At 36.8% G+C, this 17,854-nt stretch overlaps 2 protein-coding genes across 2 annotated transcripts; both read left to right on the top strand.

Moving 5' to 3' along the window:
* The first annotated feature begins 7,473 nt into the window (after positions 1–7,473).
* Positions 7,474–8,259, top strand: LOC140163875 (acyl-coenzyme A diphosphatase NUDT19-like). Its single transcript, XM_072187190.1, has one exon. It carries the CDS (start codon positions 7,474–7,476, stop codon positions 8,257–8,259), a length of 786 nt encoding a protein of 261 aa, XP_072043291.1.
* Positions 8,260–12,273: 4,014 nt separating this feature from the next.
* On the top strand, positions 12,274–17,854 carry LOC140163867 (acyl-coenzyme A diphosphatase NUDT19-like). The gene is made up of 3 exons (XM_072187183.1): positions 12,274–13,029; positions 17,110–17,317; positions 17,619–17,854. The coding sequence occupies exons 1-3, from the start codon at positions 12,274–12,276 to the stop codon at positions 17,852–17,854; spliced, it is 1,200 nt and encodes a 399-aa protein (XP_072043284.1).

The raw sequence follows: 17,854 nt of genomic DNA, 5'->3' as shown, positions 1-17,854 counted from the left end.
TACTGTGAAGTACGAGGCATGGTTTGTTTCATTATTTTGTTGTGTGTTCGTGCGCAGGGGTGGGGTGTGGGTCATATGGAAAGGTTTCTATACGAAAACGATTCTCTTTTAAACCATCATGAGCACAGTTTCCACCTCGATACACCTGAGCACACAATCATGTTCCTCCAAGAGCTTCCAAGCATGCAGGGAACAACAAGTAGTGAATGTCTCCACCACAGTCTTTGATTACAAGATTGAGTGCATAGCAATGTAAGAGCTGTGGAGCTTCTAGCTGAAAAATGGGCCTCTTTGATTGGTTTTTGTCAAAACATCAAGTGTTCCCTTCATCCAATCAGAAGTTTTGTTTATATCAAACGAAATCTAACACTAGAATGAGCAATGATCAATTCTCTTTAAATTGCAAATCTTGTGCAAAAAGTTACTATTTTCGCCTGTTTTGTCATACGGTTGTAAATTCAATGAACTATGACTTTTAAAAAAGAGCGCTTACAAATTGATATGGTGTGTGTGGGGGTGGGGGGGGTGGAGTGTTTATGGTGTAGAATGGCGTGCGTTTGCCCAGCATTATTTTGGAGGACTCCAACTAAACAGCACACCAACAAAATGATGACTTCGTTCACGATGAGGCTTATTCCCTAATAACCAGCACTGGAAGTAAGATTTTTTAGCTAAATCCACCTGTGCGTCAACCTTGTGAGGACTTGTTGGATATTATCGATTTCGTGAGGACTTGACATGACAAAACACCTACAAAGAGAGGACTTTTGAAAACAAATTTCAGGTCCTTGGAAATATGCGAAATACAAGGGTTGCGCGGGTGTGTGTTGGGGGGGGGGGGCGGAAGTACACTTTGCTGTGTCTATAAAAACAATACAGGTGTCAAATGTTAACCAACCTGTAAATATCATGTGACCTGGTTCTAATACTGCTTCTCATCCAGATATTTTCGTTAATACATAAATTACATGTCGGTAGTTTTTGTATTATCTTCACTTTTGGCGACAATGTGACATGCATCACTCAATTTAAGGTTTTTCAGAGTGACTCTTGGAATTATTCTCTTGAATATCTTGGAAAATCTATTTTCAATTTGATTAGTTCTTTATTTTACTCTTTTCATTTTCCCGATGTCCCAGATTTTATTTGCATGCTTTTAGAATACTTTTTAAAATCATAGCAGCAATTCTTGAACAGTTTCAACAGATTCGCCGTTGAACGACTCTTAGTCTTAAGTCTTCAAAACAATTACATTGTTTGCCTTAACTAGTTTATTATGTATTGTTCCTTCCATTTTGACCCGATTATTCACTGCGACACTTTTAATGAGCCACCGTAAAGCAGTATGCAGACTTTTTATTGTACGTACAATATTGTATGTAACATATCTACGTAAAATCGATAATATATTTCTACCAGATATTATACGTAACATATTATCGATTTTACGTCATCAAACATTCGTTGGAACTTAAACAATACTGGAAATAGAATAGCAATAGATTAAATAACATAGATATGTTACATACATACTGCTTTACGAGCCGTGTCTGGCGAAAATGTTCTGCTATATTGGCATTTTCCTTTCAGACAATGAATCTAAATGTAATAAACTACGCACTAAGCACTGAAAGTATCACTACGTAGTTCACGAAGCGCGACTATTTTTCCCCACGTAAATATTATTTTGAAAATAAAGTCATAATCTACCGAAGTATATATATATTTTTGGTACCCATGATATTCGGGAAGTACTGAAATACAATTAATTTTAAGAGGCATGATAGGTCTATTTTATACAGTCAAAATTAACAGCATGCTGAACGGACGGCGCAAGGCGTATGAACATCGTAATCTTTCTAACAGTATGCTTCGACTATATTCATAAATACGTTTTTATTAAAAAGTACCTGACCACCTCCGCGCTACCATAACAGCTTGTAGACAGTAAGTCTCAAAGTGACCTTCTACATAGCGGGTGGTCTTCCTATACATTTGAATCGGGATTTGATTGCAAAGGCGGAACAACTAATTTAGAAACTACTTTGTGGTTATAATGTAAACGTTTCCGTCGTTGAATATTTTTTCCGTCTTCAAATACTTTTAAAATGTTGTTTTTAAGGCGATATAATACCCTGAGATTCATCAGTACCCATCTTCTTTTTTTTGTTGCAAATTTATGAAGTATATAAATATGTTCATCATCTCATGTCCTGAACTTATAAAATATCTCTACATACAAAGTGGTTTTAAACCATTTTAGAAAATCATTTTAGCCCTATATATTTTTTTGTTTACTGTATCCTGGTAACTGAGATGTGTGTTTCATAACAAACCATAATTTATTCTATTGAACATGTCCAAGTAGAATACATGAATAGAATACATTAAATCCTTTGTTATACTATCTATAGAAATGTACTCACTGATTATAACACTGAATAAATTAAATAGGCCTAATCTCTTCCACAGACAATTTAATACTGCACCATGTATGTATCTTCTATAATGTGGTGTTAGGAAAAGAGATTAAAAAAGGCTATAAGGTCATCAAAGGTCAGGTTATAGGTCAATTGGTTCAGGTCAAATTCAGGCATCAATTTGGAATACATGTGATAGTCTGTGATATCATACATGTCATAATGAGGCATCAATTTTGATATTTTGTCTGTTACTGGATATATAATGGAAATGTGTGAGGTGGATATACTAAAATACCTTGGGATGTAAATGGTGAGTACAATTTAGATTGCCTAGTTGAGATGGATTGGGCAAATAAATATAAAATAGTTACCAAAATCACAAAAATGAAGCTTACGGAAAACTACCTAATATGGTGGTATAGGTGACAAAAAATACAATATTTTTCAACATTGCTGTAGTGTGGTTGTGGTAACCTGTTACCTATGGCTTAATTAAGTTTCAGTGACATAGTGTCGCAAGTTCAAAATACAAAATATAGCTCGACATTGAAAATAGAAGCATTTTAACCGGTTCGTTTTTGATAGTTGTGGAGCACCAAGTTCATGAAGTCATAAAAGAAATCAGGGACCAATTATTCCCATTTTACATATCAACATTATTTCCTTAATGTGTTAGCAACACATATCCAAAATTTTAACGAAATCCGTTGATAGTAAGCTTTCCAAAATGAAGTGAAATTAAATCATCAGTGATGTACCTCCTTTTGGCTTCTATCTTCAAAAGCATGTAAGCTACATTGATACCGATGCCACCAATAAAACGAGAAGATTTGCCCCTTCATTTTGCATACCACTTTGCCTAATTTTTTTTTGTAATTTCTTCACAAAATGCAAAAAAATGCAAACAAAAATCAATGGGTGTAGTACCCCCTTAATAACATAATTACAAATTCGGTTCAATCACCAATCGATTTCAGCATCCAAGAGCATCAGTTCTCGTGATTATTACGTGGGTTCTTGCATTCATTATATTTGCGCATGTGCCAGCGGAAGTAGGTTATTGTCACGTGCCACCAAGCCAGCCGCCCGGACAGGCATATTACATCCGTGTTCATCATTACCTATTCATTTATGCTTGTACCCCACAAGCCACTAGTGGTCAATATCCTGGTACGAGGGAATTCCAAGCCATGAGACGCATGGTATTGGTCGTACTGGCTCTTATGGCCTTCTTTACAACTTCAATGTTCACTTTCCACGTATAGTGAATTGTCTTATAATTCTGCCACCTTATCGTATTGGTGGCATTAAGACTTTTTTTAAACAAATCCATCATGTGTCTGCTTGTGCTAATTACTGTTTGTGTCCGTGGATAGTTAACGCTACCAGCAAAACACACCGGGATACTATTTATATGTTATTGTTATTGCATTTATAAGCATTTATAGTCAACCCTTTTCATATGAAAGAAAGCGCGTAGAACTCGCGAAAATTTGATCGTAACATTTTGATTGTAAGTTAAAAAATTGCGCATGTAGCACGCGAAATATTTGAGTCACCAGCCCTTAAAAATTTTATAACCCCCCTATTCTTGGTGTCAAATAATTATGACCCCCTATTTTTGGCATGAAATTTCTACGACCCCAAGTATATTCATACTCCCCATTCCGAAGAAAATAAGCCCCTAAGGACGTGTTGTGATAGACAGGCATATTTGTAAGAATCCATCTCTTGCTATAGAGACGAACGTGAACTACTCAAATTCACAGGAAAATTCTCCTAAACGGCATCTGTGGAAATCAATGACGTTCTCTCACGACATACTGTACACTTTCAATTGATAAGAGCCAAGTTACTCGAGTTATATTTGGTAGTGAGAATCTGATATGATTCTTGCTCAGTTTGACGAAGTGGATCCGATTTTAATGGATTTGTAATCCAGAACAAAGAGCAGTACCGCGATTTGACTATCTCATGCATAATGAATGGACGGCTTGGGCGCGATATCAGTATAATCGATATCAAAAGCTTGAACGTCAAAATGGGAGAAAAATGCACTGTAGGCTATGTGTGATCACTTTTCAACATCAGCACAACTTTTATCAACTAGACTTGCGTGAAAAGGTTAATAAAAAACAGAACATCAATATTGACAACTATTGTCAAAAAGAATACTTCGCAATAGTGTAAGCATCACTAGGATATTGGAACGAGGAGCAAACATGCATGTTATCAATGTTATGCTCTTAAAATAGCACACGTTATGTTGTCACAAAGTGCCTAGTCAGATAAAAGAAAAGACGCGGGATCGGAAAAGACGATGTGATGAGCGCAGACAAACGACAATCCCTGTCAGCCAGAGTGAATGGGTAAATGTCGTGAACCATATACAGCCTTTCAAACGGGTACATGGTAAAATAAACGTACCCGCTAGCATAAAGCAAAAGGGGCGATCCTGAGACCCTTCAGGAGGAGAGGTAACCTCCAGAATGGGTAAACGGATCATTTTGCCAAAGGTGAGCAGATGTTCTCTTCGATAATAATATCAACGCTCGGGTGCTATGGATAAATAACATTATCTTGCACATAAACTGAAATACTAAACCCCGGTGGACCTTGCGGCCAGAAGAGATGTCTGTGTTTCTGTACTATGTACTATTGTTGTTGCTCATGCTGATGAAAAAGAAGACCAAAATGTGTGAATTGCCTATCGTAAATTACTTGCTTTAAATCTATTTCACGTTCGCGAAGTGAAATAGTTATTGAATACATGTATATCGCCAATTTATGCCAAAGTTAATGTAGAATCTTATGAATAGTTAATTGTTTCAAACCTGAATTTTTGCTATATTTGTAATGTTTACACATGTCCCAACTTACACCAAAATGAACACAATATCATAAGATTTCACACCCTCTAAATAGTATTATATTGTGATGTGCCCTGGGTAATTTAATTTAATTTCATATTTGTTTACAATTTAAAGCTATGCTAAGCTATGCCAGAATATTCAGTGCATGGCAAAGCTATGCTAAGCTATGCCAGAATATTAAGTACATGGCCTAATGTTAATTTGGAAAACCCCATTGCTAAAATAAGTGAATGTGACAGAATGGTCTATTAATAGATTGTGGGGTTTCGTGAGTATAAAAGTTGAAAGCAATTTAGTTTGCTCTGGACAGAATGAAGAGAGTTTGTGAGCTCTCTATAATGAGTTGTGCCTCCAAAAGAGGTACATTTGAACCAGTTTGTATAGCCAATAATGTGCTATTGTAATACAGCAACAAAGGAGATTTTGAGTACGCGAAGGTGCCCCTCCTCCCCAAAGGATTAAAATTCTTTTGTTGACTGGCAAAAACAACACATCTGTCAATAAAGTGGATCAGTGCAGAAAGAAGCCTGTTTCCTGGAGAAAGAGAGTGATTGGTGGAATCATAGCTGGAGAAAGTGTCATCTGTGCAAGGAGTTGAGTATGTGGAGAAAGCAGCACCATTTCTGTGCTAGGAATTTGTACGCAAAGGATATATAAATGCAAGTGTACAATGGACTTCGCTGAACAGTGATTTGCGCAGGATAAGTGACTTAGTATACCGTATTACATCAGCCATCCAGGACATTGCAATAGAACTGCTGGTTAAGTAGTGATAATTTAAAAGTGTGTTTATATTGTATGATCATTTATTGTTCATGTATCAAACATATTTTACTTTAAATTAAAGACCAGATATTGTTAACTTAATCAAACAGTGTATTATTGTTGAACATTCGTGAACGAGAATTTGGGTTTAAGGTGATTTTGGCTGTAACAATATGGTTGTGTGCCCTTAATTTCAATTCTCAGAAAGAACCATGTTTACACTTAAAGTATGCATTAAATGAATAGAAATGTGCCTGATTTTGGCTAAATTGGGATTGGTCATGATTAGTAATCATGGTCATTAAATCCTACAAGAATACCACAGATGTGAGAGATCGAGTAATTTTTAATGATTTTAAGCAGCCTTTTCTTCTGTTTTCTATACAGAAACACTGGCATGGTTTTGCATGTAAGGTAATTCCTGAACATCATAGACTTCGAGGGTCTGTCGTAAATATAATGACGGTCAAGCTATTTTTCCCAGCCAGAGGGATAAGGCAAGGGCTGATTTCAACCATCATAGCTGTCGCTAAGAACTGAGACGCTCCTGCTCCTGTGAAGAAAAGAAATTAAATTTTGAATTTAGCACATATCTCTATTGGACTTTGATTTGCTGGTGTGAGATCATAAGGGTCGCTACAGACTCGATGTAATATGTCTTCGTTATTTAATCTATTCCCATTCTATTTCCAGTAATGTGTAAGTTCTAACGAGTATTTGATGGCGTAATATTTTGTAAGTATATGTATCTGTAGCATCATATATATTTTAATAGGTAGCAACGTTAAAAGCCCGGTTAAAAGTGTATCCAAGTACATTTAACATGTTTAAATAAGAAAGTACGACATATCACTTCACCTTTGTATGCATTGTAATACAAAACATTTTTAACTTTTGCGATTTGGTAGTTCACATCATCTTGTGAATGGTAGTGAGCTTTGGCAAAAATTGCATTGATCAATTTATAGCGAGTGTGCAGAAGAATTCAAATATCACAGATATACTTTGGTAGGTCCTGTAGCTCTTGAGTTATGTTGTAAAGAGGGCTGAAACAACAACGCTTTTGTAAAACGTACTTAACTCATTCACAACAATAAATCAAGCAAGTTTTTAAAGTATATGATTTGTAGAATAAACTTTTTTAAAACATCAAAGTGTTATTTTTCAATAATATATTACGATAATGAAACCGGTGTTTTTTGGCTGCTTCGACCAACAATATATCGTCTACCCTTAAGTTACGTGTTCTTCATATTATCGACATAATTGGTGACCTCAAGTACTGATCACATACTGATTGGAAAATGCAAATCTCATGTTTGTTCCAAGTAAACAACAAACGATCCTCGGTCACTTTTCGATCAAAGTTCTATTATCACCAATAGGTTTTAGATATACATGTATATTCTTCAATGTGCAGAATGAGTTCCACTGGGAAAACATGGAAGGAAGCGGCCAGTGTTATACTTTTGGCCGGAACGAAAGGAAGCCGAAATCTGCCTAGGACTTCCCAAAGTTCAGCAGGATCCCGCGTGTTTGACTACCGTGTATTATTGTTAACAAGGAACTTTCGAGGTAGTTTCGCTGGTGCTCAGGTGTTTCCAGGAGGGGCTATCGACAAAGCTGATTTTTCCCAATCTTGGCTGGAATTATTCGCAGAGGCAGGTGTTTCAAGAGATTTTGAGGCTTTGTCATCCATTAACGGTCCGCGGCCACCAATGCTTGTGGAAGATCGCCAATTACCGGTGCCTAATGATATTGCCTTTCGCATATGTGCTATAAGAGAGGCCTTCGAAGAATCGGGCGTTTTGATAGTGAAGAAATTTCCTAAACATTCGTATACCGCAACAAAGAACGACAAACTTTCATCAACTACACATGTAGATTCAACAAAAGAAACGGTCCCATACGGACGTGTTCTTAGCGATGATCTACCCAGTGACTTGTTGAAGACTTGGCGTCAACGGGTACACAAAGACGCCTCGCAATTTGTTACACTCTGTAAGGAGATGCAATGCGTTCCAGATCTTTGGGCTTTAGCTGAGTGGGCAAACTGGCTGACCCCTGTTGGACAACCTAGACGTTTTGATACCATGTTCTACACATGTTGTTTGGAGAATATTCCTCACGTTGATCACGACAAATCTGAGATGATTCAATCTCAAGTAAGTTCAACTTACCTTAATTCAAATCCTTAATTCTAAATTATTAAAATGCTTGGTAGCTTTGTGTTTTTTTTTGCAGCGGAGTGTTTATTACCCAGTTATTCATAGTTACCCAGAATTTTAACAGTGTAAGACATTTAATCAAGAGGCAGACGTGTATACACTACACGGGAGAGTACTGGCATACGAGTTTGTAGCCAAAACTATTGAAGTGAATTTTGCGCATAACCTCAATGTTCAACAGCAATCCTTTCTATACACCTACATATTATTTCCAGATACAAGCTGCGAAAAACCATGAAAAACCATGTCGAAATTAAAAAAATGCGTTGATGAAGTTGACTGTCTAAAACATCGTTTAAAAAAAGTTTTATCAATTTTATACTGTGACATTCAAATGTAAATGTGTTATATAATATTATACCGATTTATAAATGTGGGTACAATTGTACATCAATTTGCGACACCACATATAATTCTCGCGTTTCACAATACGATGCGCCGCCAGCGGTTGCTTTTGGCAGTCAAAATTTCGACTCCAGAGTCGACATCGCCGTTCTAGCTGCTATTGAATTTTCACGCGAGTGTGATAATAAATATGTTGAAAACAGCTCCACGAAGGATTCCCTGTGATCAATAGATAGAAAATGGATCTATAGTTGTAAATTGTTGTTTTAGTGTGCATTCGCATGTAACATCATTATAATGACATTTAAACCCACAATGATGCATGTTCCTGTATTGTATTCGTCTTACGCGGGCTTTGGACGTCGACTCATTTTCTAACGCAGGCTACCCGAAATACATTTACTTCACACGAACTCATTGCCTTTCCAAATATCGAATGTCTCAATGATATGGGTTTGTATTAAAATATGTAAAACATACCTTTAAGCTATAACTATTAGGTACTTGTATTAACAGTTGTTAGGAATTTTAACAGTTGTTAGGAGGTTAAAAAAAATTTTGCTGATAGTTTTTCACAGTGGGCTCATCCAGAGGAAGTGTTACAACTATATTGTAATGAAACCATCAAGCTTGCAGGACCACAGGCGTATGAACTCTTACGCATCGCACGCTTTCCTATGTTACATGATTTGCATAACTTCATCTCACGACGAGCGTTTCTGGGTTGTCATCGGTATTACCCCAAGAGATATAGCATGCAAGATGGCGCTATTTCTGTATATAAAGGTAAGGTTATCAAAAGGGAAAAGGAGGAACATGATAAAAGGATTAGAATTACCCCAAGATATATATCATGCAAGAGGGCGCTATATCTGTATATAAAGGTACGGTTGAAGGTTCTCAAAAGTGAAATGGATGGAAGAAAGAAAAAGAGAAAAAAAAAGAAAGTATGATTGAAAGACACGAAAACCGGAATGGAGCAAAAAAGGAACTGGAAAAACATAGATTTGAGGAAAGAGCAATGTCAAAAAATAGGCTAATATATTGCCTTTATAATAAGATAAAATAGACGAAAACAACGAATTCATGAAAAGAAGAACGCCATAGCTGCGTATGCATAGTGGGGTGATCGCCAGAGAGAGGGAGGAGAGAGAGAGAGAGAGAGAGAGAGAGAGAGAGAGAGAGAGAGAGAGAGTGAGAGAGAGAGAGAGAGAAAGAAGGAGAGTTAGAGCGACGAGGGGAGCGAGGGAGTGAGCAAGATGAGTAACGGAACAGGAGAGAAAAAGAGAACATGAACTTTTATATTAATTCTTAATTTTATCGTGTTTTTTTCAGGAGACGATTTGTATCCGAACGGATCCTTAACCGAAGATGCCTTGCTGGCAACTCTTGAAATAATAGATCATTTGGAGCAGACGATAGAATTTTCACGAAATCATTGTCGTAATCTGAATCGCATGGAGGTCTACAAATCGAAGTCGGCCCGTGGTCATCAATGTAATGTCCAGATGCCATGTGGTCATATTGCACCAAGATCGCTGAACGATTTCCAAATGACCCCGAAACTTTAAAAATATGGCTTGAGTGGGAGGGTTTTTATTTTTTCAAAACAGATGCAGTTTTAAAGTAACAGTAATGCTTGCAAATTAGATAAAAACAGAAGTGCATAAGCAAGAGAGATCAAATTTGTCCAAAAATATGACCCATTATCTACATAGATGAGTTTGTCGTGCTGGGGTTGAAGCCTCCAGCATACTTTCCTGCCGCTTGCCGCTGCGGCAAGCGGCAGGGCGTTTCAACCAATGACAAGCCTTTATTGTGTCCGTTTGTCTGCAATGCGCGTGCGCCACGCCGCTCAGCGGCAAGCGGCAGGGTAGTATGAAACCAGCATACAGTATTTACCACATTATGAGTCTATTACAGTTTGGCCATGTTGTTCGTATGCCCAACTTCGACTTCATTGTCCCTAGACCACCAAGTCGCCTGCCTACCAGATGGAAAGACCAAATGCCATAAAACATGGGAAGCCGCGGTAGGATGCTGAACATCAGGGGTCCATTTCACTAAACCTTTAACCCTTCGTAACTCAAATAACCATTCGCAAAGTTACGAATACCCAATACTAGATGTAACTTTACGAAAGGTCCCTGTAGTAAATCCCTATTACTTGCGAAGGGTACCGTTTGTAATTAAGTTTAGTGAAATGGAACTTTCGACTCGTCGTAAGTTACGAACGATTTGAGACTTACGAAGCTTCGTAAAGTTTAGTGAAACGAACCCCCTGTCCGGGCCCCCTGTTCAAGAAACACAGAAGTGGGTTTAACTTTGAGGTCGAAGGTCGAATTAAAGGTCCTTGACACGATCGATAGTCTCATCCTTATTATTCTTCATCAAAACTAAGATTTGGGTATTAGAAGAAAGCTCATATTGTTCATTACCCTGGAAAAAGTTAACGACAGAGGTATGCTTCGTTTAGATGTGGACGGGGTGAACAAACACGAGGTGAATTGTGGTATAACATTAACCACACCGGAAATATATCCTATGGGGCATTGCTATACACGTTTTTGCTTCTCATATCAAAACCGCTGGAGAATATAACTCAAAATTTGGAAACGTAATGTTTGAAAAGGCCTCAATGCAAATTAGAAAACTGAACATGACAAAATTTTCAATACGCAGCCCCTTTAACTTAGTCAAATACGTCAAGAGTCTATTATACCGAAAATATTCGGTGTGAATAATGTGAATAATGAAATATGGAGGCGAATTATTTGAGATCTACTGATTTCGTGAATTAATACTTCTTTCATACACTCTTAGATATCGAGAACCAATCAGAGCAAGCGTTAGAAAAATCCAAATCATGCATTGATTGTGTATATATGCGCACGGGCGCGCACTCCGGGTACTACGCGCAATGCTTTCGGACGCGTTTTTTTTTCTTCCGAGTTGATGCATTTATATTTGCTTGTATTTTCGAAAATTTTTAGTGATAATTTTGTTATAAAAACAGCAAATATTATGTGTTTTGTTCTTCTCGTGTATGAAATATTTTAATGAACGCGTATTACTTGTTGGGAGAGAAAATAGACATAATAATAGACATAAAAATGCGCTGATGTTCATGCGTCTACTGCACTCCCCCTTTCGGGGCTCGTGCATTAGACGCATCAACATCAGTGCGCGTGCATTATTTTGTCGAATTTTTCTTCCAACAAGTTATAATATATCCAGCAAACACAGAACGTTTTCGACATCATTCGCACGCTCATCAGAAAAATCTTGAAGTATTTAGATATGAAAACTAAAAGCCCGGTAATGCGCAAGGCCCAGGCGCTATACATACAAGTTATATAAAAATGATAACATATTAACAAAATAAAAAATAAAAAACAATAAGTGCTTTTTGCAAGTTTTGTGTTATCAATTTTTAGTATCAACATGAGTGGTGACTTCAGTACTAATCATATATACTGATTAGAAATTGCAAATCTATTTGTTCTTCGTAAATAAAATACTCCAAGTCACATGTCGGTCGAAGTTCATTTATCAGCATTAGTCATGCTAGTGCTAAGCTATAGGCCTATAATATAGATACATGTTATTAAGGCTAGAGCCTATATTATTTAATGCAATATGGGTTCAACTGGGAAAACATGGAAGGAAGCTGCCAGTGTTATACTTTTAGCTGGCACAAAAGGAAGCCGAAATCCCGGCCGAAATCTGCACAGGATTTCCCAAAGTTCAACAGTACCCCGCGTGTTCGACTACCGTGTATTATTGTTAACAAGGAACTTTCGAGGTAGTTCTGCTGGTGCTCATGTGTTTCCAGGAGGGGCTATCGACAAAGCTGATTTTTCTAAATCTTGGCTGGAATTATTCGCAGAGGCAGGTGTTTCAAGAGATTTTGGAACTTTGTCATCCATCAAAGGTCCGCGGCCACCAATGCTTGTGGCTGATCGCCAATTACCGGTGCCTAATGATATTGCCTTTCGTATATGTGCTATAAGAGAAGCATTCGAAGAATCAGGTGTTTTGTTAGTGAAAAAATTTCCTAAATATTTGTATACCACTACAAAAGAAGACAAATATTCCTCACATTTACCTCAAGCGTCGACCAAAGAAACGGTCCCATATGGAAGTGTTCTTAGCGATGATCTACCCAGTGACTTGCTGAAGACTTGGCGTCAACGGGTACACAAAGACGCCTCGCAATTTGTTACACTCTGTAAGGAGTTGCGCTGTGTTCCGGATGTGTGGGCTTTAGCTGAGTGGACCAACTGGCTGACCCCCGCGGGAAACCCTAGACGTTATGATACCATGTTCTACACATGTTGCTTAGAGAATGTACCTCACGTTGATCACGACAAATCTGAGATGATTCAATCTCAAGTAAGTTCATCTTTATAATTTAGAATATTAGAACTTTGGATCTCGATTAGACGTACCTCATATTTTCGGTTACAGCTTTAACCTTCATCGGAAAACTGGTAACCCAAGTTAGGGATAAGTGACCTTTTGGACACTTGACCCCAAAACTTTGTCGTGAACTCTAGGTCACTGTCACTGATTCCTTGGGTTGGCATTCTTCTGATGAAGGTCAAATTTGTGACCGACAATTTAAGGTACGGGCTGCGTTTTGACAAAGCTTAATTTTAATTATCAGCTTAAATATTTGTGGCCAGACTTTTTCATATTCTGTTTTTTTGTTGACATTTTGTGTTTAGTAGCCATTAAACGAGGTAAAGATAAAAGTACCGTTGGGGCATGTCCACCCTGTATGTGAAGGGGCAAGTTCGTCCTATGTTTTCCCCAGGCGGACTCGCCCCATCGGCGTATTATGCAAAAGAGTAATAATAATAATAATACACAAGGTTTTTCAGGTTAAGTCGTATCAGTATTACTCAAACCATCGTTTATGTCCTGAAACCATAGGCCTAATCCCCCCAAGTTGTAAATAAAGTTTTTGTTAATTTTGGACCCCTACATTTATTAGCTTACAGTTACATTATACCCCTCCAATAAATATCGTATACTCCCCAGAAGAGAATTACTACCCAATAAACCATTTACTAAACGTTTGCATTGAATAGCCTATGTCAAGGTTCGCAGGTCTTTGCCACAGGTGAAAAAAAAACGCGGTTTTAACCACTTGGCAAAAACAGTTTTTGCCGGCAAAAATGGCAAAAACTAAAAACGTGATGAATAGTTCACTTTTTTGATCTCAAAACAAATTATTAAGTTAACAAAAATAATTTTGTGAGTGTAAAAAGGCCAGATTTGATAATTAAAAGTAATTAAAAGTCATTCTTACATGTTTCTCATTTGCAATTTCCAGTAGCATTTTTTATTAACTTGTGGAATACAGCTCTTTTGATGTATTCCACAAGTTAATGAAGAATGCGGCTGGAAATTTGATGAATTATGGGTTTATTACTCAGAAAATCAAAATTGCAAATGGGAAACATGTAAAAATTACTTAGGCATTTAGCGTAGCAGGCTGACGATATTAAGAAATTAAAGGTATGGGTTTTCACTGCTCACTACTCCAGAAAAATACAGCACTTATTTTTTGGGATTAAAAAAATATTATCAAGTTCTGTCAAATGAAACATAGCTCAATCCTAATCATTCATTTAGTACTGACTGGAGATAAAAGAAAAAGTTCACTATTTTACTAATTTCTTGAAAAAAGAGCCAAAAATATGCATTTTCAGCATATTTTCTGACAATCGAGTCACAAAAATCAAAGACTTGGAACAAGTCTAACCATTCAAAATCTTGAGTATAAGGCCACAAAAAGACAATTGTTTGATTGGGGTAACATAAAATAAAAACTAGGGTAAGTAGGTCAGGATTTTTTTTACTTTTAAAGCTGTAAATTGCGTTTGTAAAAACTTAAATAAATAAATAATTTATTTTGCAAAAATTTAAAAAAAAAAACCTGTAGGGTCGGGCCTAATTTTAGGGTCGGTCTAATTTTCACTTTTTGTGTTACTTTAGTTAAATGATTGGTTATAAGAATGAAACATGTCTTTTCTAAAAATAAGAATGCATAAACTGTCACAGTACTTTGGGTTTGGTTGTCACAGTATACGAAAAACACCATAAAAACGCATGTTTTTTGGCTCTTATTTCCAAAAATTGACCGAATATTAAACTTTGACTTTTATTGCCAGTTAGGACTAACTGAAGGATTAGGATTTAGCTATGTTGCATATGGTAAACAGGATACTATTTTTTCAATTCCAAAAAATAGTGCTGTCTTTTCTGGAATAGGGAGTAGTGCATTTAATTGCAATGTGGCATATGATTATATCAAATTCAAAACTTTTCATTTTAAGGACTTGACGAGACAAAAAATATATTGAATGATTGATCAACAGTTGTGTGTTATTATTTATGAGCTTTCTGTGTTACTTTTAAATATTTGACTGACTACATACGAGGGGCAGTCAGTATGTTTTAAGAGTGGACTCGTGACGTCATATGTGGATTGTTTTCATGGCATTTCTCAATGATTACATAAACACTGTACCTTTGTCTTTCAAACAACACATGTAAAAATTATATCATACACGTGATTACGTAACAGCATTAGCATAAAATCAATATACTAGGGACACTGCTAAATCACGCAAAAAGGCGGGCCTTTTAAATTACAGCAAAGACACGTGTTTACAATGTCCGAGAACAGAAAAAGTACAAGGGGCATAAGGCTAGTTTTTGGCAGGAATGAACATTAGGTCCTCAGTTTGCATTTGGTAAAATATGAAACTTGTCATTAAACTGTGGTGGAAATGGGACGTCTGGAAACTTCAACAACTGTAGGGCTTGAATGGAAGCAAAATTATTTTGCAAAAATGGCGTTAACGAAAAAGCAGTTATTACAAATGACATTAATTATCTCCAAAATGAAACAGACTAAAATATAATGACTGGTCACATGTGAGAGCTAGTACTCAGTGCGATGATAACTGGTGCAAATTAAACAATAATCTGCGCATGCGTAGGTAGGATGACCGATACAACATGGTGGAAATGCACAAAAATGGCAAAATTCCATGTAAATAGGGCCTAAAATATTACAAAATGCTATGAAAATTTTAATTTTAATATTTATATGAATTTTTATGGATGATCTCAACCTGAAATGAACAGAAAAGTTTAAAAAATAAATTTCTTATTAAAACGATGGCCTCTCTCTCTGTACCACTACTTTTTGTATAAATGTAACAATGGTAGAATAACAGTTATATTTTAATCACGGATTCAAATATTTTCTAGGGAGACTCCAGTTTTAATTTTTTGAGATTAGTCAACAGCACTGGCCAAAAAAATTAAATTTCCACGTTTGCTATTTTTGGCAATATCAAGATTTGTATAGAAAGAAAAGCCTTGTTTTTGTCAAAAATAAGACATATTTGACCATGCATTTTAAACAAACTAAAACCTTTAGAGCCCAACAAACATGGTTTAATGAACTGGTAGTTTGTGCTCTATTACTGTTCCAAAAGGCAGCATTCTCCATTATTTAATTCCCGAGAAAATACAACAATACCTCATTTCAGCCTCTTATTTCACTTAACAAAAACGACTCAATTTCACCAGTGACTCTAGACCATTGATTGTATGCTAATGCTGTTACGTAATCATGTGTATGATATAATTTTTGCATGTGTTGTTTGAAAGACAAAGGTACAGTGTTTATGTAATCATTGAGAAATGCCATGAAAACAATCCACATATGACGTCACGAGTCCACTCTTAAAACATACTGACTGCCCCTCGTATGAGTTGTTGCCATTTTTTGCCATTTCTGCCGGTTTAAACCAGGCAAAAACAGGTTTTTGCCACTTTGATGGCAAAAGCAAGGTTTTGCCGGCAAAAACCGAACCCTGGTCTATGTTATTGTTATGCAATATTATAATCCTATTTATAATTCGGGTGAACTTACCCCCACCATAAGGGCGAACATGCCAAAGCATGGGCGAACCTACCCCACTTCGCAAATTTGTGTGTTTGTTTTACTCTGTTGCTATTGTAAGTTTCTGTTCTGTTTTTGTAGAGTGGTTGGTGCTTTCGACAATAATGGTCATTTATACAAAATAAAAGTAAAGAAAACATACAAAAGAAATAATGCAGGGCAAATTAGACAATCAGAGTACGTGGAGTTAACAATACGAGGTTTTACATAGACAGTAAATTGCTATTGTAAGGTTTACAGCACTGAGATTAGGGTCGTATGTCAGTATGTAACCAAGACATAAAACTTTCACATGGGCCAATCAGGTCCCTTCAAACCTTAAAATTGACATTGCACGGTTAGTAAGAAAGAAATAGGACGAACACTCACCGGTCTCCACTACAGCGTTTAAAAAAGTGAATATCAATAACGATTTATCTCAGAATCAGCAAAAAGTAGTTAAAGTCGTAATTGGCAGATATTTATTTCCCTGATAAATTTAACAGTGGGCTCATCCAGAGGAGGCGATACAACTATTTTGTGATGGTAGAATCAACCTTATAGGGCCACAGTTGTTTGAACTCTTACGCATCGCACGCTTTCCTATGTTACATGATTTGCATAACTTCATCTCACGACGAGCGTTTCTGGGTTGTCATCGGAATTGCCCTAAGAGATATAGCATGCAAGATGGCGCTATTTCTGTATATGAAGGTAAGGTTATCAAAAGGGAAAGGATTGAGAAGGAAAAGAGGGGGAAAGGGATATATAGATGATTTGAAAGAAACGGAAAGGGAAAAGGAGAAAAAAGAAGAATGGAAGAAAACTAGATTGAAATGAACAAAAAAGGCATTATTCCGTGTTAAATTATGAAAAACGGAATAAATCAAAATTTACAAAAATGATGTACGAAACAAATATCACCGTGGCATTGGGGAGGGAGAGGGAGTGGATGGGGCGGAATGGAGAGAATGGAGAGTAGCACTTACATTTATTCTTAATTTTTTTTTTTCAGGAGACGATTTGTATCCAAGTGAATCCTCAACCGACGAAGCCTCTATAGCAAGTCTGGAAATAAGGGGTCATCTGGAAGAGACAATCGATTATTCGCGAAATCATTGTCACAATCTGAATCGCATGGAGTTCCACGAGTCTATGTCACTTCGTGATTATCAATGTACTATTCCAATGTCATGTGGTCACGTTACACCAAGATCGCTAAAAGAATTCCAAACGACCCCAAAACTATAA

The sequence above is a fragment of the Amphiura filiformis genome, chromosome 1 (genome assembly GCF_039555335.1).
Source record: "Amphiura filiformis chromosome 1, Afil_fr2py, whole genome shotgun sequence".
Taxonomy (NCBI): Eukaryota; Metazoa; Echinodermata; class Ophiuroidea; order Amphilepidida; family Amphiuridae; genus Amphiura; species Amphiura filiformis.
Note: the sequence above shows the minus strand (reverse complement) of the source record. Positions and strands in the feature narration are given on the sequence as shown.